Source organism: Syngnathoides biaculeatus, chromosome 6 (genome assembly GCF_019802595.1).
Source record: "Syngnathoides biaculeatus isolate LvHL_M chromosome 6, ASM1980259v1, whole genome shotgun sequence".
NCBI lineage: Eukaryota > Metazoa > Chordata > Actinopteri > Syngnathiformes > Syngnathidae > Syngnathoides > Syngnathoides biaculeatus.
In genome coordinates, this window is record NC_084645.1 from 31994353 (window position 1) to 32022184 (window position 27832).

General features: G+C 41.6%; 2 protein-coding genes across 7 annotated transcripts; one reads left to right on the forward strand and one right to left on the reverse strand.

The window, feature by feature from the left end:
- Positions 1-76: 76 nt before the first annotated feature.
- slc28a1 (solute carrier family 28 member 1) lies at positions 77-16008 on the reverse strand. Of its 6 annotated transcripts, none has more exons than XM_061822029.1 (19): positions 15867-16008; positions 13115-13245; positions 12870-12970; positions 12721-12797; positions 10273-10364; positions 10002-10191; positions 9790-9931; positions 9423-9536; positions 7818-7892; positions 7616-7696; positions 7446-7526; positions 7209-7334; positions 5757-5887; positions 5512-5680; positions 5211-5408; positions 3955-4036; positions 3742-3840; positions 3560-3665; positions 80-2745 (listed from the first exon to the last, which is right to left on the reverse strand). In XM_061822029.1, exons 2-19 carry the CDS (start codon positions 13116-13118, stop codon positions 2625-2627), a joined length of 1989 nt encoding a protein of 662 aa, XP_061678013.1. In that variant the 5' UTR covers positions 13119-13245; positions 15867-16008; the 3' UTR covers positions 80-2624. The 6 variants fall into 6 exon arrangements, 5 of the variants coding, with proteins under 5 accessions (XP_061678015.1, XP_061678016.1, XP_061678013.1 ...); XM_061822027.1 differs by lacking the exon at positions 15867-16008 and adding an exon at positions 15483-15840; XM_061822028.1 differs by lacking the exon at positions 15867-16008 and adding an exon at positions 15186-15318.
- znf592 (zinc finger protein 592) lies at positions 15355-27695 on the forward strand. The gene is made up of 9 exons (XM_061822026.1): positions 15355-15494; positions 15887-17961; positions 19167-19345; positions 19623-19796; positions 19886-20045; positions 21150-21395; positions 24104-24216; positions 24312-24438; positions 24516-27695. The coding sequence occupies exons 2-9, from the start codon at positions 15907-15909 to the stop codon at positions 24915-24917; spliced, it is 3456 nt and encodes a 1151-aa protein (XP_061678010.1). The 5' UTR covers positions 15355-15494; positions 15887-15906; the 3' UTR covers positions 24918-27695.
- Positions 27696-27832: the final 137 nt, after the last annotated feature.

The window sequence follows — 27832 nt, forward strand, 5'->3', positions numbered from 1 at the left end:
AAGTGTGATTTAATAATTTGCTTACCTCTTTAAGTGGAAAAAAAAACAAAAAACATGTGTACCAGTATACATTTTCACTATCAGTCAAAGTTTTGGACAAATGTTCTCATGCTATTGAATGAGCAACCGTGTCCAAAATATTAACTGGTGGTGTATATACAGTACAAAATAAATGCTCATAAAAAAAAGAATTCTCAACTGCAGGAATAGCTAATATTGTGCCAAGTGAGTGTTTGTGTGCACAGAAATCATAACTTATGCTCTGTGATTTCTGTCGCTGTAGTTTGCTTGCTTTAAGCAACAGTCACACTTGCAGGTACATTATTAGATCTGTTATTTTTAACCGTGATACGGTGCAACCCGTCGCTATGCCGAGGCAGTACGCTGGCAGCTGGAACCGGAAAGCTGCTGATTCAGCTCCACGCTGTAATCTGGAGCCAACCCGTGGACACGTTGGTCAAAGTAGACAAAACAGCACACTCAGGATTTCTCTTGAGAAATTTACTTTCTATGCAAAGCTCAAGTACAACCAAGTCGACAACAAGAGTTTCGATATAATCTGTAGCAATGGCGTGGTTTTTTTGTCTTAAAGCTAGAGCACAATGGCTTCAATACTGACATTTCATATCTTTCGCTTTAAACAATCAATTAAAATTCCGACCATAACCAGCATGGAGACATCGTGAATGTAGTGTATGTCATTGATTTCCAACCTTTATAGAGCCAAGGCACATATTTAACAATTGAAAAATCCCACGGCACACCATCAAAAGTAAATGTCACCAAAAATGGATCTATTAATTACTATATGTACTTCCTGCCATCTAATAGAAGAGGATTATTTTTGTTGTCTGTCATTGTGCCTCACTGGCATAAATAGATGAATAAAGATAAATTATTTCTTGAAATAAATGTGGTTTTTTTTGCAATTACGTAAAATTGGATAAGTTCGCACGGCACACTTGAAGAGCGCTCACGGCACACTGTTTGGAAATCACTGGTCTATGTAATAGTTTATTGGTTAATGATAAGTGGGAATCAGCAGGTGGTTTGAGAAAATACTTCACTTGCATGGTGGGGGGGATATCAGATAGGAGGGAAACAGTTAACTGCGGTGACACAAGGATTAAATAATGTAATTGGCTCAAATGTGTGTGAGGGCAAGAGAGTGCGAGACAAAGAAGTATAAATGTATGTGTACAATGTGTTACCCCATGTCAAAGTAATCTATTTTCTATTTTTAATAAAAATGTAAAACATTTGTTTCTGGAGTTAAGCTCATATTTCAGTCTTTGTGGGTCTTTATTTCATTTTTTAATCCAGTGCAACAAGATGCGTAATACTCGGTTCAAAATTTTTAAATTGAATTTTGGTCTATTTACATTCATCAAACAGAAGATGCCTGAAGGTTTCCTGAGATATTTTTCTTTTAACAGAATAAAAGTAAACTAATTCATTCATTTACAATATAATACTTAAGAGTTACTCTACATATGTCTCAAAAGACAAGAGTATGTAATACACTTTGGAAATAAACATCTAAATCTTTATAAATAAATTTGTTTGCTTTACAGTATTAATGTAGTACACTACCCTGTTCAATCATTAACTAATACCAAGCAATTTCTCTGATTGCCGATATAAAAATGTTCAGTGGATATAAAAAGTCCACATGTTCAATTGCGAAGTTTTTAAAGGTACACCCAGATAAATCATTTCAAAACTCTCAACCATTAATGTGACCTATAACTTGTCCCAAAATTTTTTATTTATGAATTATTTTTTTTTTTTACTTTTTAAGAGTGGAAGTAAAGGTAAATGACCAAATTTAGCAACATGACAAGTGTGACTGCCATTTTTCTGGAATTACAAAATTTAAGATTCAACTCTTCAAACACCACTAAAGTCCTTCATAAAAACATAAATTCAGGAAAAGTTGAATGATTACTACAGTACCTGGAGTATTCTACTGCAGACTGCTCTTCTCACTGGTATTCTTCCAATTACACTTTTAAAGTCAAGCTTTGGGAGCAAGTGACATAATTTGAAACATCACATTAATTTGGACTTGTCGACTTAAAGAACGCCTGGGAATTTTGGACCATACAGGTTAATTGGTAAATGTTTTCAACTGCAACTATTTGGAACAGCTCATAATTTCCTCCGCTTTCTCAAAGGCCCCTGTTTCTGCTGAAGAAAAACAACCCCAAACCATGATTCTGCCCCCACCATCACTGTGAGTATGATGTGCTTTTGGTGAGAAGCAGTGTCAGGTCATGTACCTTTTGTGATTGTGGCCAAAACATTGCACCTTGGTTTCATCAGAACATAACAATTCTCCCAAACAAGTGAGAAAAAACGTTATGGCCTGGCATTTGAACAGGCGATTGGAAATCTTTTATATCCACCAATACAGGAAGATGGAAAAAAAAAAAAAAAGAGTCCCAATTAGTATATGAATTGTCTGAAAAGATTCAATCATATTCTATAGTCTAATATTGAACACCAGAAACTAATCTTAAGAAAATGGTCTTTTCCCGGGGAAGTCTTACGTTTGGACACATGTGAAAACCAGTGTAACCGGATTACAAAACAAGGCAAAATACCCTGCAGATTGTCTTCGTTTACAAGCAAAGGGCCTCATGAGAGACGCCACAGCACTGACAGCATTTGGCAAAATACACGGTGGCGTTTACCACCATGCTCCACGAGCCTTCAAAGGAGACGGTCCCATTGTTGACAGCACTGGAAAAGAAGTCACATGACAAGTCAGTACAGTATACGGTCTCCGTCCAGACAGACATCTCACCACGATCCCTCATTCTGTCATCTAGAGTTAAATCTTCTTCAATAGGAATATCATGGAGAACTTTATTTCCATCCATCCATTTTCTTTGCCGCTTATCCATACGAGGGTCACGGGGAGTGCCGGAGCCTATCCCAGCTTTTCAACGGCCAGGAGGCGGGGTACACCCTGAACTGGTTGCCGGCCAATCGCAGGGCACATGGAGACAAACAGCCGCACCCACAATCCCACCTAGGGGTAATTTAGTGTCCAATTAATGTTGTATGTTTTGGGGATGTGGGAGGAAACCGGAGTGCCCGGAGGAAACACACGCAGGCAAGGGGGGAACATGCAAACTCCACACAGGATTGAACCCAGGACCTCAGAACTGTAAAGCCAACACTTTACCAGCTGACCCACCGTGCCGCCCCTCATACAACAATTGTTTTTTCTTTGATTGTTTTATATTCATGTGTTCTTTTCATACAAATACTGTGTTTACTGTAATTATGACTGTACTACAGCAATTTGTTAAAGTAGGTTAGTGGTAGACAATTGGTTCCATCCTATGCATACATATTTTGGACCAGAACTCGTCGTCGTAAACTGAAGACCCCTCGTACAGTAAAATATTTCATGTACTTCCCAGGTTAGACTTGGATTTTATTTTGAGAATAACATTATTTTAACAGAGATGCGTTTTATTTTTAAATGGCTACTTTTCTGTTGTTTCACAGTATCTACGTTTAGTTTGGATTAAAAGTCAAAGCCTACCTTCCAAAGAGGTCATTGCAACAGGTTTGCACATTCACATCTGTGTTGTTGAAAACAGAGTCTTTGAACAGTGTCACACAGTCGAGCGGAGGAACGAATAAGATCCCTTGGAGCAGGAAAAAAAGGTAAGCAATGTGCAGGAGGTTGATTTGTCAAGAAACCAAAATCTAAGAGGAACCTACCAGCGACGCAAGCATTGACAAGTGAGACACATGTGGCTGTGATCATGGATCGCAACACCAGAGCCGAGATATCGGTTCTTCTAGATGGGCATATAGAGGCTTTGGTAAGAGAAAATGCTCTGTGTCAAATATCAGTACAGCGACAGGATCCTGGTGCATGATTTAAAAAAAATAAAATAAAAAAAAGACAAAAGATGATGGGATACTACTCACATAGTCCTCCAATCATGATGCCAAGAGAGCTGAAGTTGGCAAAGCCACAAAGAGCGTAGGTGCATATTATTTCAGAACGGACCTGACAGAAAACATTTGTGTTAAAATAATAGACTAATAGTTCAACTACAATACCGCAGTAGAGAATAGAGGAAATACTGCATACAGTATACTGCATAACCACCCACCCCCACCAAAAAAAAAAGAAATGTTATCTCATGAGACTTCAGTGACCTGAGCATCTAAATGGGGTCTTTTATAATTACCGTAATTTCCGGCCTACAAGCCGCGACTTTTTTCCACACGCTTTCAACCCTGCGGTTTATGCAGTTAATTTGTGCATTTTTTCTAACGGCCGCGAGGGGGCACTCGAGCGGAAAAGGTAAGAATGAGACCGGTGGAGTACATGTGCCGAGGAAGTGACTTTTACTGGCCCTGTTACCTCTGTGCTAACGTGTTGCTGCTGTGTTACTGGTGTGTCTCAGTGATATTTAACGGGAAGTTTTATTTTAAACAGCCCTGTTAGCGTTAGCGTTACCCCCGCGCTGGCGTTAAACTCTTTCTGTGTACCGTCTTTCTTTGTAAATATCTCATGTTTCAATGCGGGTTTCAATGTGGGCACTTGCGGCTTTTACTCAGCTGAGGCGTATGTATGTATGTACCAAATGGTATTTCCTTTATAAAAGTACTCGGTGAGGCTTGAAACCTGGTGCGCTCTGTCGGCTGGGAATTACAGTACGTAATTACACAAAATTGTTTTACTTTTTACTTGCCTTTTGTGGCAATGTCACCACAGAAGGGTGCCAGAGATGGCAAGGACGAAAAGTACAATGATAACCACAGAATTGGAGATGGTTCTTGAGACAACATGGGAATAAAAAAGTAAGCAAGTAAGTTTCTTGTCCCGTTAGGGGTCGCCACCGCGTGACATCTCAGATAAACGCTCATATTTGTTTGGCACAGTTTTTACGCCAGATGCCCTTCCTGAAGGAACCCCTCTTGCGGAGTGAGTGAGGCCCAGTGAGATACGAACTCATGACTCCTGGTTTACCAAACCAATGCTCTAACCACTGAGGTATGGGACCTCTTAGACAACAGAGGAATAGAGGAATAGCTATAGGAAAAATACTTTAGTGCCTGAGAAGTGTTGTATGGTACCCATGGAAATTCCTGTGAGACATGGTACACATGACACATTTCCTACAACGACCGTGTGTGTTGTTTTGCGTCTGTGTCAATGTCCCACATGTACTCACTGAAATCCACTGTCTTTGACCGCCAATTACAGCATCCAGTCCGTTGAGTCTGTTGCGCTTCAGTGTGGACAATTTCTCGTAGGCCACAAATTCGTTGAGGAAAAGCTTTATGCCGATCAGCTCTGCGACGGTGAAACTCTCCTCAAACGGCACTCCCATCATGAAGGCCAGGGGCATGAATATGTATGAGCAAAATAGCTGCAACAAAGGCAAAATTTAAAGCTACAATTCTTAGAACACCATTGGGAGCTGTACCTAATGATGTGGTCAACGGGTGTTTCTCCGTCACGTAATCGCATACCTGAAAGGTGACATCGGGGTATCCCACCATGCCTCCGAGCCAGCTCAAAGCTTCATTAATGAAGCCGAGGATGGCAAGGAAGGCGATGAGGTTTGCGGCGATGTTGGCAACCAAACCGACAGAGGCTGATGCGCCGTTGCTGGCTGCCTCCAGAATGTTCTGCTCATCTCTGACAAGTGTTTCAAAATGTACAGGAATACAAATGAAAGGACATCCACTATGCACATGAAGTATAGTATACATACCCACAAGCCACTTTGATAGTCTCCTCTGATTTGAAGGGGCTTTCTTCTGTCTCTGGGAAAGACAGCTTGGCAAAGGCCAGCGCGCAGGGAGCAGCCATGACCGAAGCTGATATCAAGGAGGATGCATCAATCTGCAACGTACAATGACAGGTGCCTTTATTTTTACAGTTGCAATAACTCAAAAGTTTGCTTCATATGTTTTGAATACAATCTCTGGAGGTATTTTATTAGTAACATTATTTTCACTTTTTTTTTTTCAGGGCTCCGTGATGGACTAGGAACTCTCTTAAGAACTTTATGAACAGTGCCTGTGGCCTTTCCTTTGGGACTGTTTGGGGTGCTTTGGTGAGTGGGTGGCGCCCCCCTGGCTGGGTCCTGTGAGGGATGGACTCATTGGCTTGACCCCTTCTTGCGGCTTGTGGGGGCCAAGTCCATCCTTCCTCAATGTGCTGGCTCAGCAACTCCATACACCAGTTGACTAATGTGCATGAGATATTGTGTTCATTCACTAAGAAGTTCCATAAATATGTCACAGCCTTGAGTTGCTTATGCTGTTACAACTAACAATAACACAGGTTTATAGGTTATATTAAGATATCAACTCACAGGTTCTTACAGGAGTTTGGACACTAAAAAGAATCCTACCACACCACTCGTCAGTAGTACTGCCTTGCTCATTTCCCACGTCCTATCCCTTTCTGTCCTCTCTCATTTTGTTCTCTTGGTTAGTTATTGCTTGTCGTCAACAGGTTTAAGGTTTTATGTCCATCCCCATCTTACACATGGAAATGTATTTTGATACGGTACATAATATCTGGATTGAAATAAATACAGTATATTCTACAGCACATGTGTCAAACTAAAGGCCCAGGGGCCAGATCTGGCCCGCCGTACGATTGTATGTGGCCCACAAAGGCAAATCATATGTATCAACTTTCGTGATTTTTGTTCAGATCTGTACCAAAATTTCAAGTTGTTATATCATAAATGATAACGAGATATCATAAGCATTTTTGTGTTACCAAACAACAATAGTTGCAAAACCAATTACTCCCGATTTCTGATTCCAAAATGAGTTCATAAATTTCATATGTAAACTTCATGAGGTGGTTAAAGATTTTTATGGTTTCACAGTCATAACGGCCCTCCGAGGGGAACCGTAAGCAAAATGTGGCTTGCAACAAAAATGAGTTTGACATCCCTGTTCGACAGCATATGTAAATCATTTTTTTATTCTAAATTCTTGAGGTTAATTTTGATTAATTAATTAATTTTAATTTTTTAATAGTTTTTTTACACAGCATGTTAATTTATTGAAAGAGATGACCAATTAAATGACAAGGCAAATGGTTTTATCTGAAGATACCCAATCACTCAGTAGGTGACATGTTTAATTGGTGAGTTATTTGGAACGCGAGATATGTTTGTTTTTCAGAAATAGTGTCTTTTCACCCCAAATGAGATGAATGCTCCCATGACACTTCCGGCAATTGTGGCAAATCCTCCAGTCATAACAGCATGGATCTCAGATTTGGTCATGTCGTTTAAATATGGCCGAATCAGCAGTGGCGCCTCTGTCTGTTGCACAAAAAGAGGGAGGAGCAAACTGGGTTGAGGATTGTAAAAAAAAAAAAAAAAAAAATATGTTTTTAATGTTGTAAAATTACAGAGCAGTGTTGTTGCGATTACCTGGCCAATAAATATATTGCCTGCTACACTCAAGGTCTCTGTGGGAGAGGTTCCCATTGTTATCTGCATAATCCATGAGATCTGCATGGGGAAGGGGAGTGTGGTTACAAATATACACAAGTGAAATACACTCAATTCCTGGCAACCTGTAATAGCAAGTATATATTTACCTTCAGGATGAGCCACTGCATTAGGCCCAAAAAGTAAAGCACAGACATCACACTGCTGAAGAATACAACGATAGGCAAAGCCTGAGGAAGACACCCGTGAAGGCAAGCATTAATATCGTGTACCATCAACTGGACGCATGCTTCCTAATCCATGTGTAGCATGCAGGCCACCAAATTGCAAATCATTTGCACAGCCACTGACTTGAAAGGCAAAGATCTCGCCGATCAAATCTCCAAAAACAAACGATGATCCTTCTTTGGTGTAGTCCAGGAAAATCTGGAATATACGAGACAAAGAGAAAAGATACATTATCAGAAGTTCCCAAACTTTTTTTGCAGCATCCCCCTTCTTGGAGGTGAAATTTTGTGTGCATCCTCCCGCTTGCAACCATGTTAATAGTCAACAAAAACATGATCAACAGCTGGGTGTAACTTAATTTTGAAAAGTGTTTATGGTAGCCCAGCTTCCCCCTGTCATAATGACGCACCCCACTAGGAGTGGAGTTTGAAAACTACTGGATTATACGTTTATAATCATTTGTGGCATTATAAGCCTAGCATTTATCATTTATAATAGTGAGTCACACAAATTACAGCAACTCAGTAAAGATAGTGAGCAAAACGGAACCCTAAAAGTGAAACAAATGATTACCGGGACAGACATGTGCGTGAGAATCCTCGAACAACCCGAGCACGAGGGTGGACAACATTATAAAGCTGTGTTAAAGATAAGCATGTGAGTCGCACAGATAGTTCCCAAGAATAACATAAGTGCCTACATGAGTCGAATAACAGAGAGCTTCATGTATCAGGTAGGAATCCTGCTTTTAAATGTTCCACAATAAATAAGATTCGCTCATCGTGGAATGTGCCAAATATATGGTTGTGATTATTCGTAAAGTGAAAAAACTATGCTACATTTGCAACAAAACACACATTATATGGGCAATATATTGAGACAACCGGCCACTGCTTAGAGTAAATATAAGATGTGAAAATGAAAAGAAGATGATATAACATTGGAGTTTTTTTTTGCAGCGGATAAACGATTCATGCCTTTTGGTATTGTTATATACTGTACATGATTTGCTGCACTGTATTTATTCAAATATCCATACCTTAAAGCCTAATAACACCAGAATGTAGACGTTATCTGTTAGCCCATCTACAGTGTTTCCCACTATGTGTTAGCATTAAGGTAGTGGACTTGAAGACTGAGTTATGTAGTTGTCTTAAATACAGAATGTATAATTTTCTTCGCTTTATGTTTAGTTTGGAGTGGCAATTTGAAGGCCCTTCTTTGAAGATTTCTTATCTATCTGACAAACTGCTGCTTGCTGTGAAAGGAAGTTATTTGAGTTCACTGCCAGTTTAGAGCACTCGTATATCAAATCTTTGCTTGCAAATCAAAGCCCCCAATGAATAAATACATAAATAAACATCAACATAAAAAAAACATCAACAAACATCTGCTCTTGTCTCAAAATATGAGTCAGGTCACTTGTATGTCATGGCACTGTTTATATTTATTGAACTGTAAAATAATAAACTTATCTGCATCGTTCCATTGAATCTGTTTTATGGTGGTGACAATTACAACCAGAAACAAATTAATTTATATTCTAATTGTAATTGGCATTATTTTCTTTGTGAAGTTTTTTTTTTTTTTTAAACGAGAACTACTTGGACATCAAAGTGCCACAGACTTTGGTGGTTGGACTGTATCTGATTAAAATGTGTGTCCCTGGTCCTTTGCCCATATAGTATACTGTGCACAGTTAAAAGAAAAATGTTAAACTTGATGCACCTGTACTTGTCGTCCGAGCCATTGGAAAGCTACAAGTCCAGGCTCGGTTCTGATGACAAAAAGTCCGATGCAGAACTGCAACCCAAGGCCCCAAAACACAGGCCTCCAACAGACCTGCAAGCAAATGGACAAAATCCCGCTTTTTAAATCACACAGGTGCTGTCACGCAATCTGTCCGGAAGACACCATAAAACATTGTACTTTTCCAAGGAAGCAATTTTGCAAAACCCTCAGGATGATGCATATATACGGCTGAGTGATATCCAAAGTCTCAGCAAAACACATGCGAGATAAGTGTCGAGATAAGTGCCCAGGGCACATTTCGAAATGGTCAGGACGGTAATTATACAAAAAAAAAAAAACTTACTGCTGTCCTGTGGGCTGAGCAGAGGAACACGAGCAGGATGAACATGCACACGCCTCCGAATGAAATAAGCTGCTCGGGACGCTGGAGTGTGTCTAGCACGAGCCACAATGCGAGCAAGACCACAACAATCACAATGAAGACCCTGCATTACACAAACTTCGTCAATCGGACTCCACCGTCAGGGCAGACCAGCGATCATAACATCCACCCACCATTTCAGCCACCATAAATTGGATTTCAAGGTTTGTATGACAGGTCTAAAACACCGACTGATGCTCTTTCCTATGTATTTCTTCACAATGTCGTAGGACTTGGACACAACAACCAAAGAGGTGATGACCACCAGAGCAGTCGCCCTTTGGAAATCCAAAACACAGGCTGCAATGAAGTATGCCACATAACCTACAACACAATGAAAGGAAAAACACATGGTTTCAAAAGAGTAACATCTTACAAATTTGACACATTAAGGTGTTACAGTACCTGCTCCCAGTATCCCCAACAATGTGTACTTGACGGTTTTGGAATGATTTCTCAGGTAATCCTCAGTGGCGTTAATTGGCTTAGTTATTTGCCTAAAGAACACAAGAAATTGCATTTGAACTCATCTCGCGGATTCATTTACTGCTTTCTTCAACAGGTTTCGTATTACTCTTAACATAAAGTTTTAGTCACATCCACTACCCACAAAGTTAGGGGTATTCGGTTTCAGGACTGAAATTTCAGGATGAAACAAAACTGCGCTACAACCTTAACAAGTTAAAGTGCTTGATGCTTTATGTCAGTCGTATTTCATGTTTGTGTTTTTCCATAATAATAGTAGTTGTTCCTAAATTCCCGGGGTTCCTAAAACTTCTGGAAGTTATGGCGGTGTCCTGACATGACATGCCTCTGCAACATCACATGGACTTCAGAAACAGTTCTTCTAGATACACAGACCAAGATGGGCCTTCTTTTTAAGATGGAGGATCAGAGGCTGTGTTCCAACTACAGGGTGATTCACACTACTCATTCTCCTCGGTAAGGTCTGTTCAGGAGTTCTGGAGATGAGGATGTTAAATCACAGATTCAGGAGGAGCAGGGTGATTTTTGCTCTGGGTGTGGAACAGTGGACCGGCTCTATATCCTTCAGGGTGCTCTTGGGTGCATAGGAATTCGCTCAATGAATCTACATGTGCATTGTGGATTTAAAATAAGCCCATTGGAGTTTTTTTTTGTGTGATCCTAAATTGAGAGTATTGTATCCCCAAGTACGGGGTCAGAGTTTGGTGTGCATTGCCGCCAGTAAGTTGGATTTGATCCCAGTGAGGTTTGGAATTGGCCAAGGCCAAGGCTACCTCGTCTCACCTATTCTGTTCGTAACACTTACGGACAGAATATATGCACAGCCGGCGGATTAAGGCTTTCCGTTTTGGAGACATCAACATCACATCTCGGTTTTTCTTTCCTATTGGCTTTATCAAGCCGCAATCTCCAGCTGACTGTGGAGCGATTGGGATGAAAATCATGACCACCAAATCTGAGAGAATGGTACTCAGTCGGAAAAGAATGGAGTGCCTCCTTCAGGTCGGGAAAGACATCCTGCCCCATGTGGAGGAGTTCAAGTATCTTGGGGTCTTGTTTATGAGTGATGGGAGGAATAGTTGCAGAAGATTGAGAGTCTGATCCCCGCAGAAACTGCAGTCATGTGAAGTCTGTATTGGTCTGTCATGGTGAAGATGGATCTCAGCCAGATGGCGAACCTCTCGATTTACCTGTCAATGTACACTCCTATTCTCACCGATGATCACAAGCTGTGTGTCGTTGTAGTTGACCGAAAGTACAAGATCACTCATACAAGTAGCAGAAATGCGTTTCCCTCACAGGTTGTCCAGAGTCATCCTTAGAGATTGCGTGAGAAGCTCAGTCATTCCGGAGGGGCTCAGAGTCGAGCCTCTACTCCTCCACATCTGTTTTCTTTCTTTTTGTTTTGTTTTGTTTTGTTTTTTCATGTGTGTGGGTGGTCTTTTCTGTATTGACACACTGCCTTTTTTTCCATGTTTTGTTGTCCACTTGCTGCAACTGCATTTCTGCTACTGCTGCTAAATTAAAGACCTACTTCTCAGCGAATTGAGCATGTCTTTGACTTTTCTTTATTTGACTCAACATTGCTACAGTTCAAAGGTGACCACAACTCTCCCAGTTACTTTCTAACACCATAAAACTATCTTCAGTCCCGCCCTAAATTTGAGATCTCTGAACATGTTGCTGCCCTCCTGCGTGACTGCACATAGTGGAAATTACCACGCTGAACAGTTGGACAGCGATTCAGTACTTTTCGCATAACTTACTGTTCCCGAAGGAGAACAGCAACATTAAATGTAGGTCTTTGATCAGTAGATTAGAAAACTGTAAAATTAGTAGTTAAATTTAGAATTTGTATTTAAACAGTTCCCTGCATCATGCTGTTCAAATTTTGACATCACGACCCTAACACCTAACAAGAGAGCAACACTAGCTCAACATTGTGAGGCTTCAATCCGGATGTTCTCCGAGGCCACTGATCTTAGAGGGTCACATGGTGTCCTCAGAATCAGCAGGTTGTAAGAGAGCTACAAAGTCTCCAAAAGGAATAGAACTTGACGTCCCTGTCGTTCAGCTCGTTGTTGGGTAATAGCAAGTACTGAAACATTCAACATTCGGATATGCATTGAAATGTTTAGAGGTCAAATTAAGGTTATAGTGTATCTGAGGTTCATGCTGAAATTGCTGAATATCACTAACATCTTGTGAATTGTGTGTTTAATGACAATTGGATTCGATTACAGCCAAGTGTTGCGGGTGAACAAACAAAGAGAACAATACAGAAGCAAAATGTGAGGCTCTTGCAGCAAAAACACCATCCAGAACAATTGCATTGCCAATAAAACAATCAGAATTAACAAAACACACCTTAGATATGATCCCACTCCCTTTTTTGACTGCTCCGCTTGCTTTTTGGTGTTGCTCGCATCATCTGTGATGTCCTCCTGAGAACATTTTATGTTACTCAATAATAATAAAACATCTCTTCTCCTAAAAAAATAAACAGAATCAAATACCTCCATTTCAAACGCATGGTTGTAAACTCCATTTCTGTTGGCCCGGCTTCCATTTCTATTAGTAACGCTGCCATTCTTGAGTTTAAAACTGTTTTCTTCATCTGTAAAACACAAACAATTTTCCCTTTTGTGCAAGCTTTTAGCAGTGAGGATGAACAGAATGACAAACTAAACCAACTGGAATGAACAAAAGCAAAGAAACAAGTGCAAAATAAACGGAAGTAAAAGCATAGCTAATGGCTTACTCATTGTGTATCCACTCCTAGACTCAAGTCACCAAATACTGCACTGTCCAATACTCTGCAGGGAAATGTAGTCTGCCCTCCTCGAAAAATCTTATCATTCACCGAGACACATTACGTACTGCTCCTATCAGCTAATGAGGAAAAGGACAAAGTATGTGTGAGGTGATAAACAGCTTTACTGGACCTCATATTAAAATAATTTTGTCATTATGGATAGAAACTCATGGAAAAAGGATCTTTGTGTAACTTAAGGCAAAAATTATGCCACAAAAGAGTGTAATAAAATTGCATATAACTGAATCATATTTGAACAAAATAGAAACAATATAATACAAACTGACAATCATGGCTAGAGCCTACTGTTATGTTTTGTTTCTTTCTTCTTTCTAAACATCAATATCATTCATGGGACAGTATGTTTAGAAATGATAAATTATGGGAATTTAAAGATTAACAGGTTCTCACAAAATAAACAATATTTCCTTTGATGTTAAACCTTCAAATAGATACTTTTGAAGGATTGTTGTGTGTATGTGTGTGCGTGCGTATGTACATATCGAACAGTATATTAACTTAAAAACAGGTCAATTTAATTTGAAGGGATATGTATGGTAGTGTTGCAAATCAATGAGAAAATTAATTAAATACCGCAATATAACAGTACGATTTAAATATATTTGATTTTAAGAATAAATTCCCTGATAAGGGAAAAGGGGAAAAAAAGCAAGAAAGGAAAAATGCATTTAAAGATTAATTTACATCAAAGGCATAGGCTATTTCCACATTAATTTTGGGAGGTTAAGTGTCTCCCAAGAATTTATAACATCTTGAGAACATTGACCTGTATCGTCAGACCATCCACATCTCCTCCATTAGCCATATTACTTTGCAATCTGGACAATTATTTACTTATTTATGATTCATGATTACTTTTAATGGCTGAACTTCGTTCATCTCTTTATCGCAAATATCATCATCTAGTCACACCCACAACAACATAAGGCCTCTTGTAAAATGGGGCTGGTCCATGGTCCACAATGATTTAATGAAGATGGTCACAGTGACAATGTACGTCAGCATTTGTTTTGATATTACGTTGTCCTCACCAGGGTCGAGGGCGTGCTGACTAACCTAGCTGACTTTGTGTGAGGGGCAGGGATGCACCCTGGACTTGGACCCTGGCACATACAGGGAATGCGAGCATTCATACCTCGGGACAGTTTAGAGTCTTCAATGAACCTACCACACATGCGTTTGGAACAGGGGGAGGAAACTGGTGTACCACACAATCCCATGCACGCATGGCAGGAGCATACAAATTTCACACATAAAGGCCGGAGCCTAGATGTGAGGTTGATGTGCTAACCACTAGATAACCGTGCCACGTCCATTTTTCAGCTGGGAGGCAGTGTCCACACTGAACTGGTTGCCAGTCAGTCGCAGGGCACAAGGAGACAGAGAACAGTTGCACTCACAATCACACCTAGGGGCAATTTGCCTTTAACCTGCTTCCTGCCAGATGACAGCTGGGATTGGCTCCAGCAGTCCTGTAACCCTCATGAAGATAAGAGGCTGGTGTAGTGGAACACACAACTGACTTTGATGCGGGCAGCCTCGGATCAATTCCTCCTCAGTGATGGTGTCAGTATGTACCCTGCAACTGACTAGTGACTACTTCAGGGTATAGTCCACCCTTTGCCTGAAGTTAGCTGGGATATGGCTCCAGCACTCCTGTGACTTTTGTGAGGATAAGCAAGGATGGATATTTTAATTTAATCATTATTTAACTAGTTATTTATTTGTACTCAGTGAAATGTTGAGGTTCAAACTGAGCATGCATGTTACAGCGCCTTACAAACGCATTAATATTGAAGATACTATAATTCAGAAAATTTTAATGAACACTTGGGCCTAATAGTCTTTGTTGGCCATGATTGTGGTATTTTGGGAGCAAAGTGGGGTTTTTTTCGCGTTTTTTTTTTTTAATTATTAGTCTAAAAGCCATTGCGCTGGTACCTTTCAAATGAATTAACTTGGTTGTGGAACACGGGGGATTACTAAATTCCCTTACTCTCAATTCAAATGCGAAACTCTTGCGTCAGGTTATTAGTCAGCAACATGGAACAGCCGAATTATTTACGTTGAGAAGAGGAAATATTTTCATGGACGCGAGGTATAGCACCGCCTCTCGCCTCCCAGACCAAGCTCGGGGGAAAGAGCTTGGAGCTTCGTGGAAAAAGAAGCACACAAGTTGACGGCGCTAGGCTAGCTATTTAACTTCAGTATAGCCGTGCACACGTTGGTTAACGTGGTCTAAATGGCGAAACACAAAGGCATCCCACTAGTTTATTAGAATTTGTTGGCATACCTGGGTCAAATGGTAAGCTAGCTCTTTGCTTGCTTGTTGGCACACTTATTTTACGCGGTCAGCGTCGTATTAACAGTCTTTATCAGCTTCCGTAGTGTAGCCTCGCGGCTAACTTAGCTTTTCGGCTAACTGCTAATGTCATAACATAGTACGTGTAGTTCGTACGGACATTTGAAGCGTGTAATATTTGGCAACATTTATGACATGTCAATGGATTGTCACTGTTACGTAATCAGAGTTGATCAGCGATTCGGTTTGGCGTCATAGCGAGATGAACGAAGTTAATATTACTCGAGTTAAAAAACAATCTCATTTAACGTCAGTTAAAATAATAACCACTGGTGCCAGTTTAGTTGGTGTGCTAGATTAATTGCATAGACTAACCATGTAAATGTCCTCTGTAGATTTTTGAGTCTGGGCAGCCATGGGTGACATGAAAACCCCAGATTTTGATGATCTTCTCGCTGCCTTTGACATCCCAGATGCTACAGGCTTAGATTCCAAAGAGCCCATTCAGGAGGGGAATGACGAGGCACATCTGAAACACCCCGGAACATCTGCCAGTGACAATTTATTGAGTAATCAAGCAGTCTCTGCAGCAGATGTTCCTGTTGTGAGTGTGATTGTGAAGAACACACATCACCAGAAGCCGTTGGAGGGTTTCGGAAATGGGTTCCACTCAGGACCAGCTTTGCAAAATGGATTTAATACACAGGGTTCTGGTGACACAGCTAACAGTGTCTTTAGTAAAGCATTTGTTTCTTCCCTAAATGGGGAATTCCCAAGTGAATTTCTTGGGAAAGCACCAGTTCAACACAAACCTGATGCTACGCCACCATTTTCCCAGTCACACGCTCACTCCGGTCACATTTCCAGTCCTGAGTATGAAAGCAGTTTAATAAGGCGAGACAATGCATATGCCAAACAAGAGAGATCGTGTTTCCCAGACGAATCCAATTGGGTCGAACCCTCAGCAGTGGATAATCCACAAAAGTCAGATCTTTGTATTTTTGATGAGCTTCAGAAGGACAATGAGTCACCCCGGAGAAGAAGTGAGGAGCCAACTGACAATGGTGTCAGTAATAAAATAGGAGTACACAGTAGACCCCCTCACCTAAGCAATAACAAGACCTTAAATGAGCCTACGTGCAATTTGGAATCCCCGATTGATGGCCTTGACTCATTTAGACAAATAAAGCCATATGCATCTAAAGTGCCATCTTGCCTTGAGGCTCTGGTGGCTTTCAATGCTAGAAAGGATCCCAGCGAGCAAACTAAGAGTCCCAGAGAGTCTCCAGTAATGAGCATTGACTGCATGAAATACAGCCCCAAAGTGCCCATATCCCCTCGTAGTCCCATGAGCCCACTTGAGGTGGTGAAACGCCTGATGAAGCCACCCGACAGCCCCGCAAGTATCTGCAGCGACAGCAGCGGCAAGGCCGCGGGGTCACCTCCGGTAATACCCAAGGTCCGAATAAAGACCATCAAAACCACAAGTGGACAGGTGAAGCGCACAGTTACCAGTGTGCTGCCCGATTCCGAAACAGACGATGTCCACTCAGCCTATGAATCCTCACCATCGCAGAGTTTGGTGAGTGAGGATGGAGCATATTCACCGAAAGTCTCACAGAACAAATCAGAGGAAAACCCCAGGACTTCAACAATGTTCCAGAATTTACATGACAGAAGATCAGATGCACCCCGGGAACATACGCTAAAGAGAGTCTCTTCCACTAAGGGACATAAAAAAAGGTCTAACTTCCTCCCCAAAGCAGCGCACCTTGCCACTCTGAACCTCGTCCCTCACAGCGTCGCCGCCTCAGTGTCGGCCCGCTCCACCTCGCAACAGTCCAGTCAACAAACGCTCTCCTCAACTGTGTGCAGCACCGTCCCACTGGTGCATCAGATCAAAACGTGGCCACAAACTTCCGTCCCTAACTCTGCCGCGCACACCTTAAAGCGACTGCTGAACAATAGCAATCCCGTGCCGACGTACGTGCCCGACCTGAACCCCCCACCTGAGAGCAACATCCGCCTCCCTGCACGAGGCTACCGCTGTATCGAGTGTGGGGACTCTTTCGGGGTAGAGCGTAGCCTCACGTACCATTACAGCCGGAGGAGTGTCCACATTGAGGTGGGATGCACACACTGTGACATGACCATGGTGTTCTTCAACAAGTGTGCACTGCTCGCACATGCCAGGGAGCACAAGAACAATGGCAAAGTGATGCAGTGCACGCAGCTCCACATGAAACCCATTGCAGAGGCGCACATGTTTGTACCTCTCCGTACGGAACCAGTCAACAAAGACTCTCGTGACACACAGTCACGTTCTCTTAAAACCCAGCCCGTCTTACCTCTCTATCCAGACAACGTCACCCACTACCGACTGCGGTGCTTGGAATGCAACAAGCAGTTGTCGGACCACCGAGCACTCGCCGGCCATTATCAGTCTCTGTCAGAAGATAAGAGAGGATTGGTGAGTAAACTCTTTTTGCAATAAGAACAGTTAAGGCAAACAAATTCAATATGATTGATGGGTATCGAAGATTAAAACTCAAGATTCAGCCAGGATTGCCCATTTATTGAATTGTCACGGGTTTAAGACTTGACTTGATTTTGTGACTAACTAATTAAAAATTTGTTTTTGAGTATTTTTTTTTCCACATCGTCAATCAAGAACATGTAAATAAATGCCCAACTAGATAGGAGTGTTCAGTATACGTTTGAGTTCTGTTCGTACAGCGTTGACTCAACTTGAATTTGTAAGAAAGCCTGATTTCACCGTTGACATCACTAACCGAGGGTAACAAAGTTGTAAATTAAGTAAATATTTTTAGGAAAAGCTAGGATGAAGGGAAAAGTTGATAAAACAGTGGTGAGGCCGGCCATGATCTACGGATTAGAGACGGTGGCATTGACGAAACAACAGGAAGCAGAACTGCAGATAGCAAAAATGAAGATGTTGAGGTTCTCGCTCGGAGTGAGCGGGTTAGATAGGATTAGAAATGAGCTCATTAGAGGGACAGCCAAAGTTGTATGATTTGGAGATAAGGTTAGAGAGGGGAGACTGATGGTTTGGACATGTTCAGAGGTGAGAGAGTGAGTATATTGGTAGAAGGGGGCTGAAGACGGAGCTGCCAGGCAAAAGAGCGAGAAGAAGACCAAAGAAAGGGTTGATGGATGTTGTGAGGGAGGACATGAGGACAGTGGGTGTTAGAGAAGAGGATGTACGAGATGGGCTTAGATGGAAAAAGATGACACGCTGTGGCGATCCCTAACGGGACAAGCTGAAAGAAGAAAAAGAAGAAGATTTTTATGAAAAGCACATTTTGGCCATGAATATAAAACAAGTGAAATACAGTAAGTGTGGCAGTAACTGAGAGTTGCTTCTTGTATCATGTAACAACATAATCTTACTCCACCACTCCAACTACTTGATTGCAGAGTTATCGTAACCTTGAAACATATGTCGCTATTGTGGTAAAAGATAGGAACCTGCATATAATCATTCAATGAAGAGAGCTCAGTCATTTATATTAAAATGGATTTGTTAAATCTCCCCGTTCACATTAGCCTGGTTACAAATTAATTTTCGCTCAACCCATGCGCACATTATACTGAAACCTGTGCAAGTCTAGCGTTTTCATGTGACCTCTTTTCCCTCCCGTTCTCTTGCAACAGTTTTGCAAGCTTTGCTCAATGTTGCTACCTAACAAGTGCAGCTTGACAGCCCACCAGCGCATCCACACCCGCAAGCCCCCTTACTGCTGCCCCGAGTGCGGAGCCGTAAGTCGCTGTGCGGACATTCAGAAGCACATCAGGGAAAATTGTCTCCACTATGCACGCAAAGCCTGGTACAAGTAAGTTAGTTAAAGATGAATGCAAGTTTTATATTAGAGTCATGGTCTGCAGACATTGACAGTGTTTGTTGCTTCCACTTTTCCTATCAAACCAAGAAGTTACCTTTGGGTAATCATACAAATTTTCAATTTGATTTGGATAAAAGCCCTGGCAGGGCCATTTTCAAAATGAGAACTTCCTGTTCAGAAAGTTTGGGGACAAAATTGACTATTTGTATGTGTTTGTAAATCTGTCACCTTGACCCCACTTTCAAAGTAGCAACTCCTTCTCCTGCAGGTGTCTTCACTGTGAAGTGGTTTTTAAGACCCTTCTAGGACAAAAGGCACACATTGAGGAAAAACACTGTGTAGTTCTCCGCAAGTGCTCCTCCTGCCCCATTGCCTTCAAAACCTCAGACAGCTATGAAGCTCATATGAAAAATAAACATCGTGCGAGCAAAATCCCTCCCCAGTAAGTTACTGTAGTAACATCATTATAAGTTCTATTATATCTTTTTACAATTGAACGAAACCTCTAACCTAAAGATCTTTATTTCACAGGTTCAACTTCAAGTGCTCATGTGGTAATGTTTTCCAGAAGAAATGGTTGCTCTTTCAACATTTCCATCAAGATGCCAACAAGCGTCTCACTAGTGTTTTTAAGTGTCCTGAATGCAACTCGGTCTTCTCTCAGAAGCAGCTGTTGATGGATCATTTCAAGGTAAACCTTTATTAATTCAACAAAGTAACTGATTGTTTCTTTTTTAATTTAAAATAGAATCTTCTTGGAATGTAATACGGGGATTACTGATAGTTGACATTTGAGCCTTGAAAAAAAGTAATGGGACTAAAATGCTGATTATATGTGGAGTTTAGGCATAAAGTTGCAAGGAGCGACAGACGGAGCCTTGAAGTCACATTTTCATGGCAAATGCTCAAACTCCTTAAACTGACACCATGGTCTACTCACATAACATGACATGGGCAAAAAAAAAAAAAAAAAAGCTTTGTCATTTTGCTTTGCCTTTGAGTCTTGTATACCTGCTTTGGATTGTGGGTTAGTTGGATGATTTTCTTAATGTGAGTCTACTGACCACTGAAATATATAAAATAGTGGCTTTAATCCAAAATGAACTGCTTCCCTTTCGTTTTTGAGCATGATTCTTTGAGACTTGTCTGTGCGTCTTGTCAAGCCAGACCTTTGCCAAATTTCATGTTGATGAGAGAAAGTGGTGAATTCTTAACATTTTTACACCTTTCAGGGTTTCGATTCTGTGTCGTGTTCAGGACATCTAAATTGCTTACATTTTAGGATTAACTATCCATCCATTTTCTGAGCCGCTTATCCCAAAGGGTTACGGGAGTGCTGGAGCCCATCATCGAGCAGGCAGGGAGTACACCCTGAACTGGTTGCCAGCCAATTGCAGGGAACATACAAAGTGTCATACTCACAATTACACCCAAGAGCAATTTAGAGTGTCCACTTAATGTATGTTTTGGAGATGTGGGAGGAAACCAGAGTGCCCGGAGAAAACTCACGTAGGCACTGGGAGAACATGCAACCTCCACACAGGCAGGGCCGGGATTTGAAAGGGACTCTAAATTTGTATGATTGTGAGTGCAACTGTTGTCTCTATGTGCCTTGCAATTAGCTGGCAACCGTTTCAGGGTGTACCTCGCTTCCTGCCTGTTGTTAGCTGGGAAAGGCTCCAGCACTCCCACGACCCTAATGAGAATAAGCGGCTTGGAAAATGAATTAATGAGTTCATCACGCTGTGTGTCAACTGTATATGTAGCCAATTGATTGTATTTTCTCTTTCCATAGAGTGTACATGGAGGGGAGGGGAGACCAGAGCCAGATGTTGACAGTAAACAAATGAACGATTGTGTTTTGCACTCGGATGCCGGTCCCGTTCACGCTCCGGTGAAACGTACAGAGGCTCCTCGGAAAGAGGCAGAAAAGGAAAGCAGTCCTCGTGTGAAGTCGTCTGGGTGGACGTGTGGGGAATGTCTTCAGTGTTTCCCTGAACGAGACCTTTACATTGCCCACTTGAAGTCCAAGCATAATAAGGTGAGGAAACATTTCTATTCATTAACCTTTTGTAATGTGTTTTTATGAAGTGCAGTAGTCCCTCAACTTACGAGTCCACTGACTTATATGTTTTGACGCTTGCCTGATTTTATTTTATTTATTTTTTTTTCCCCCTCTATCTCCCCTCACCCCTTTACCCCTGGCTTGACTCGTTGGAAATGAATTGCGTTCCAATTCATTTCACAGCTCCATTGAAGTGAAAATAATTTAAGCAAATTAGGTGGTACCTCTTAGTGGATCATTGGTTCACTTACAAATCCGTTTATAAACGCGTATAAGACAAATATTACTTGGGGTTGTTGAAATATGGTTTATTATACACACCAACAAACACTTGTTCTTTCTTTCACACAGTGTGAACTGTTACAGGTGTTTTTGTAATTATGGCCTGATCTCACTTCGTAAAGACAGTTTATTTATTTCTTTTTATTGTTATAATTTACATATTTGTAAGTGATGTGGTTCTGTTGGCTTTATCGAACTGTGATCTCCAACGCTCACTGGAGCGGTTTACAACTGAGTGTGAAACCGCTGGGATGAGAATCAGCACCTCGAAATCTGAGATCGTGGTCCTCAGTCAGAAAAGGGTGGCGTGCCTTCTCCAGGTCGGGGATGAGATCCTGCCCCAAGTGGAGGACTTTCAGTATCTTGGGGTCTTGTTCATGAGTGAGGAGAAAATGGAGATGGACAGACAGATCGGTGCAGCGTCTGCAGTGATGCGGACTTTGTATCGGTCCGTTGTGGTAAAGAGGGAGCTAAGTCGAAAGGCAAAGCTCTCAATGTACCAGTTGATCTACGTTCCTACCCTTACTTATGGTCATGAGCTGTGGGTTGTGACCAAAAGAACAAGATCCCGGATACAAGCGGCTGAAATGTGTTTCCTCCGCAGGGTGTCCGGGCTGTCCCTCAGAGATAGGGTGAGAAGCTTGGCCATCCGGGAGGGGTTCAGTGTCGAGCCAGTTGAGGTGACTGGGGCATCTGATTTGGATGCCTCCCCGGTGAGGTTTTCCGGGTACGTCCCACTGGAAGGAGACCCCGGGGACGACCCAGCACACATTGGAGAGACTACGTCTCTCGGCTGGCCTGGGAACACCTTGGTATCCCCTGAAAGAGCTGGATAGTTACTGGGGAAAGGGATGTCTGGGCATCCGTGCTAAAGCTACTGCCCCCGCGAACAGACCCGGAAAAGCAGTGGAAGGATGGATGGAGTACAGTGCTATTATTCTTTAAGAAAAGCACATAAAAATCTGGGTTTTTGGGCTGGCTGGAACAGATTCAGGGCATTTCCCTTCATTTCAACAGGCAAAGTTTATTTGAGATGTGATTTATGTGGCCAGGAATGCTCATCAAACAAAGCACCACTGTACATGTGATCTCTGCAGACTTACAGTATACACACACACACACACACACACAAAATGTATCTATTTCCTCAGCCTGTATAAACTTTTTATTTTTTCAGATAAATGTAATATTTTAAGCACAACATGGTACATTACTGAAGTCACAACTCATTTCAAACTTGGCTTCTTCTTCTTTTCCTTTCGGCTTGTCCCGTTATGGGTCGCCACAGCGTGTCATCTTTTGCCATCTTAGCCTATCTCCTGCATCTTCCTCTCTAACCCCAACTGCCCTCATGTCTTCCCTCACCACATCCATAAACCTTCTCTTTGGTCTTCCTCTCGCTCTTTTGCCTGGCAGCTCCATCCTCAGCACCCTTCCACCAATATACTCACTCTCTCGCCTCTGAACATGTCCAAACCATCGAAGTCTGCTCTCTCGAATCTTGTCTCCAAAACATCCAACTTTGGCTGTCCCTCTATGCATTATGCATATTTCTAATCCTATCCAACCTGCTCACTCCGAGTGAGAACCGCAACATCTTCATTTCTGCTACCTCCAGTTCTGCTTCGTGTTGTTTTTTCAGTGCCACTGTCTAATCCATTCATCATGGTCTGCCTCACCATTGTTTTGTAAACTTTGCCCTTCATCCTAGCAGAGACTCTTCTGTCACATAACACACCAGACCCGTTTCTTCGCTTCCTTACCACACTCACCATTGTTCTGGATTGTTTACCCTAAATATTTGAAGTCCTCCACCCTCACTATCTCTTCTCCCTGTAGCCTCACTCTTCCCCCTCCACCTTTCTCATTCACACACATATATTCTGTTTTACTTTGGCTAATCTTCATTCCTCTCCTTTCCAGTGCATGTCTCCATCTTTCTAATTGCTCCTCTGCATGCTCCCTGCTTTTCACTGCATATCACAATATCATCTTCCATACCTCTACCGGTATGTCATCAGGACCAACTGCCTTTCCATTTTTCATCCTTTGTAGTGCCTTTCTGACTTCCCCCTTAGTAATCATTGCCACTTCCTGGTCCTTCACACTTGCCTCTTCAACTCTTCCTTCTCTCTCATTTTCTTCATTCATCAACTTCTCAATGTATTCTTTCCATCTATTTAGCACACTACTCGCACCAGTCAACACATTTCCATCTCTATCCTTAATCACCCTTACCTGCTGCACATCCTTCCCATCTCTATCCCTCTGTCTGGCCAACCTGTAGAGATCTTTTTCTCCTTCTTTCGTGTCCGACCTGGTGTACATGTCTTCATATGCCTCTTGTTTAGCCTTTGCCACCTCTACCTCTGAGAAGTTCAGTCAATATTTCCTCTCTGCAGTCATTGAAGCGCTATCCCTGTCGGCAGTGTGAGCAGTCATTCAACTCCACGACAAGCTTAAGAAGACACATTCGCAGTGACCATGACGGGAAAAAGAAAATTTACTCTTGTTGGTAAGAGGTTTTACAATGCCGTTTTAGTCATCTAGTGGAGGGGCGGTGAAACGAGATTTTGTTCATTTGTTCATTTATGCACTGTACCTCTTCAGGTATTGCACAGAAACAAAGACATTTACCAACAGTGTGATGATGAAGAACCACATCAGTCTGATGCATGGAATTAAAAATCCTGACCTTAGCCAAATGCCTAAAACCTCCATCCAGGAAAAGATAAAGGTTTTGGGCAGGCTCTTACACAATACCCGTTTGTGTGATTAGCATTGGCCTCATCTCGAGACTTCTTCTGATTACAGGATTCTGGACCATCAATAGCTGGCAATGAGAAAGGGCAGGAAATGCCAAATTCTCTGGAGACTCCTTCTGCCAAGCGTCCAAAAACACAGTTCCGCTGCTCCAAATGCGGATTCATCACAGATGACAACGCCCAGTTCCAGGAGCACATACCTCAGCATAAAAGCGCCGAAAACACACCCCAGTGCCTTCGTTGTGGCCTGTGCTTCACGTCGCCGCTGTCCCTAAGTAGACACCTGGTTATCGTTCACAAAGTCAAAGATCCCGAAGACGAGGAGGCGGTGACGGCCCATCGGCCAAATGATGGCGACGATGAGCGAAGTGATGCCGAACTCTCGCAGTCAGGCGAGGACTCATTCAAATCCCAATCATACATCAGCACAGTGACATCCACATCCAATTAGCTTGCTAGCTGTGTTCGTCTTGGACATTGCTGAATGCTCCACATGAACACACTTTTTAACTGCAGCACATTATAACAAATGGTTAACAAAAAACTGGATATACCCACATACAGTTGAAGCCAAAGATTCACATACACTGTAAAAAAAAGTTTCATTTTTGTCTTGTCTGAAGTCAAATTGGACAAAATTTCCAGTTTTAGGTCAGTCAGGATCACCAAACTTATTTAATTTTCACTGCCACAATAATGAGAGAATTTCTTAGAGAATTGTATATTATTTTCATTGAGGTCAAAAGTTGTGTGTAAAAAGTCCTCTGTCTATAAAGAACATGGGGTAGCCCACATAATAAGGTCATGGCTTTGAAAGCTCGTGGTAGGTTAATGGAAAATGTGAGTTAGTTGACGGCACATCTCTATGTGATGTATTTAAGTCCTCAGTTCAAACATTCTGCTTCCTTGTTTGAAATCATGGAATAATCAAAAGAAACTGGCCAGGAGATCAGTAAAAAAATCGTGGAGCTCCTTAAGTCTGGCTCATCCTTGGGTACAATTTCCAGATACTTGAAGGTGCCACATCCAACTGTTAAAACAATTATAGGCAAGTAAAAGCATCATGGGAATGTCCACCCATCACTTATCTAGAAGGAGACGGGGTCTGTGTCCCAGAGATGAACGTGTTTTGGTCTGAAATGTGCGAATCAACCCAAGAACAAAAGGTTAAAGCCTCGTGAAGGTGCTGGATGAGGCTGGTAAGAAAGTGTCATTATCCAGATGGAAAACGAGTCTTGCACTGAGATGGGCTGAAAGGCCACTCACAGAGAATGGAGCCATTACTCTACCCCTAAAGAGAAACAAAAACGACCTATTACTGTTTGCAAAAATCTTAGAGATCTTAACTTCTGGAGACATGTCCTGTGGTCTAATGAAACTTAAGTGGAGCTGTTAGGCCATAAGGACTGTTATATCTGGAGGAAAAGGGGGGAAACTTTTAGACCTGAGAACACCATACCAACTGTGAAGCATGGAGGTGGCAGCATCATGTTGTGGGGCTGTTTTGCTGTAGCTGGAACTGGAGCTCTTCGGAAAACCTGACTCACTTACACTAGTTCTGTCAGGAGGAATGGGCCAGGATTACAGCAGAGTATTGTCAGAAGCTTTTCGAAGTTTACCCTCAACGTTTGACCCAAGTCATGCAGTTTAAAGGAAATGCTACTCGGGACTAAGGAAATGTATGTAAACTTTTGACCTTGAAGAAAATCTCTCTGTCGTTATTGTGACTTTTAACAAAATAAAATAATTTTGGCGATTCTTACTGACCTGAAAAAGGGGCGGTATAGTCTGATTTGACCTCAGACAGCGAGACAAAAAGTGAAATGTGTTTTTGCACAGTGTATGTAAATGTCTGGCTTCAACTGTTTATCTCATGACCAATTGCTATGCATGATATTACAGATTTCTACTTAACTGCATTTTGGATACTAGAATCATTGTGGCACTCATTGCAACTGAAGCCTTTTTTTTTCCCCTCTAAATATTTTATTCACCTTGATGCAGTAACAAAATTGTGGGATTTGAGTTCTGGTGCAAACTGTTAATAAGCCAATACATTCTTTCACTTTTAAGTATTAACTGCTACTCCTATTAACTGCAATTTAGTTGCTTAAATCTTAGTATTGCCACCCGATGTCCCCTGAAAGGCATTGTGGGTGTTATTTTTTTATGCACTATTCTTCTGCAAAAAGGACTAATAACCATAAACAGATGCCAAAGCCTTACTAAAGTTGGGCTGCAGGAACAAGAGATATGTTTCACTCTATGAGCATTATATGCTTTTAGTTTTGTTTTTATTCAAATGCTTGTAAAGGGGAAGCAGAACGTTGTTGAATGTGAGGATCAGCAGTATTGAAAATACCTCAGACTGCCAAAAGTTTAATTTTGGAGGCACGCAGGTTCTGTATTTTGTCAAAATCAAGATTATTATTGGAACAGGGAAAAATAATATGAAAGGAGGCAAGTGAGGGACATCTTGCTGTGACAATTTTGTGTTGGAAGTGAGACAGCAACCAACTACCTCTACGGTGAATGGCAGTGATTGTTAAATGTGCAGAGGAGTCACATATAATCCCAGTGCAATCCAGAATGTGTATTATCCCACATTATTGAATTTTATAAATTGATTTTGGGGACCACTTTGAAAATACCAAGTCATATTGACTTATGAAGGTTTTTTTTTTTTTTTATGTGTTACACGAGTTCTTAATTTTCTACTCTCATTAAATGTAAGCATGCGGCTGCCCAGACTGACGTATCATTTTGTGCTGGTCGAAGGATATTTTTTTTTACCTTTGATACCCTGTACAGAAATGAATTGTATACCTTAAGAGCATCTCTTAAACTATGACCTCTACCTAGCATGCAATGGCCCATTTGCCTTACCATTATGGTTACCTAAAGTACTGTACATACAAATAAACTGGCGCATTGAATGATATTTCTGTCTGACACCGTTTTTGTATTGGCTCTCTGACTCATGAGACATTGGAGTGGATCCAGTTAAAAGCAAACAAGAGCAATGACTTCATCCAACTAGAATATTGAGCCCATCCTTTCTCACAGTTTTTCTCCAGCCTGGATGGCTGCCTTTGAGACTTCCCCTTTTCACCAAAAAGAAGCTGACATTGAAGTTCATATGTACTGTTTTAAGTTGAAGTTGTGCTGTTAGAAAAGCATATTGCTCACCCTTTCAGACATTTTGAAATTGAAATCCACCAAGGTACACGTAAAATGCAAAATATGTGTGTGCTTGCTTACGTAGCATTCACTGAGCACATTAAGCAACATGAGTCTGTTAATAACCTCACTTAGCTACCGTCTAACAAATATACTGAGATGCCTCAGTTCTCGACCGCATTCCGT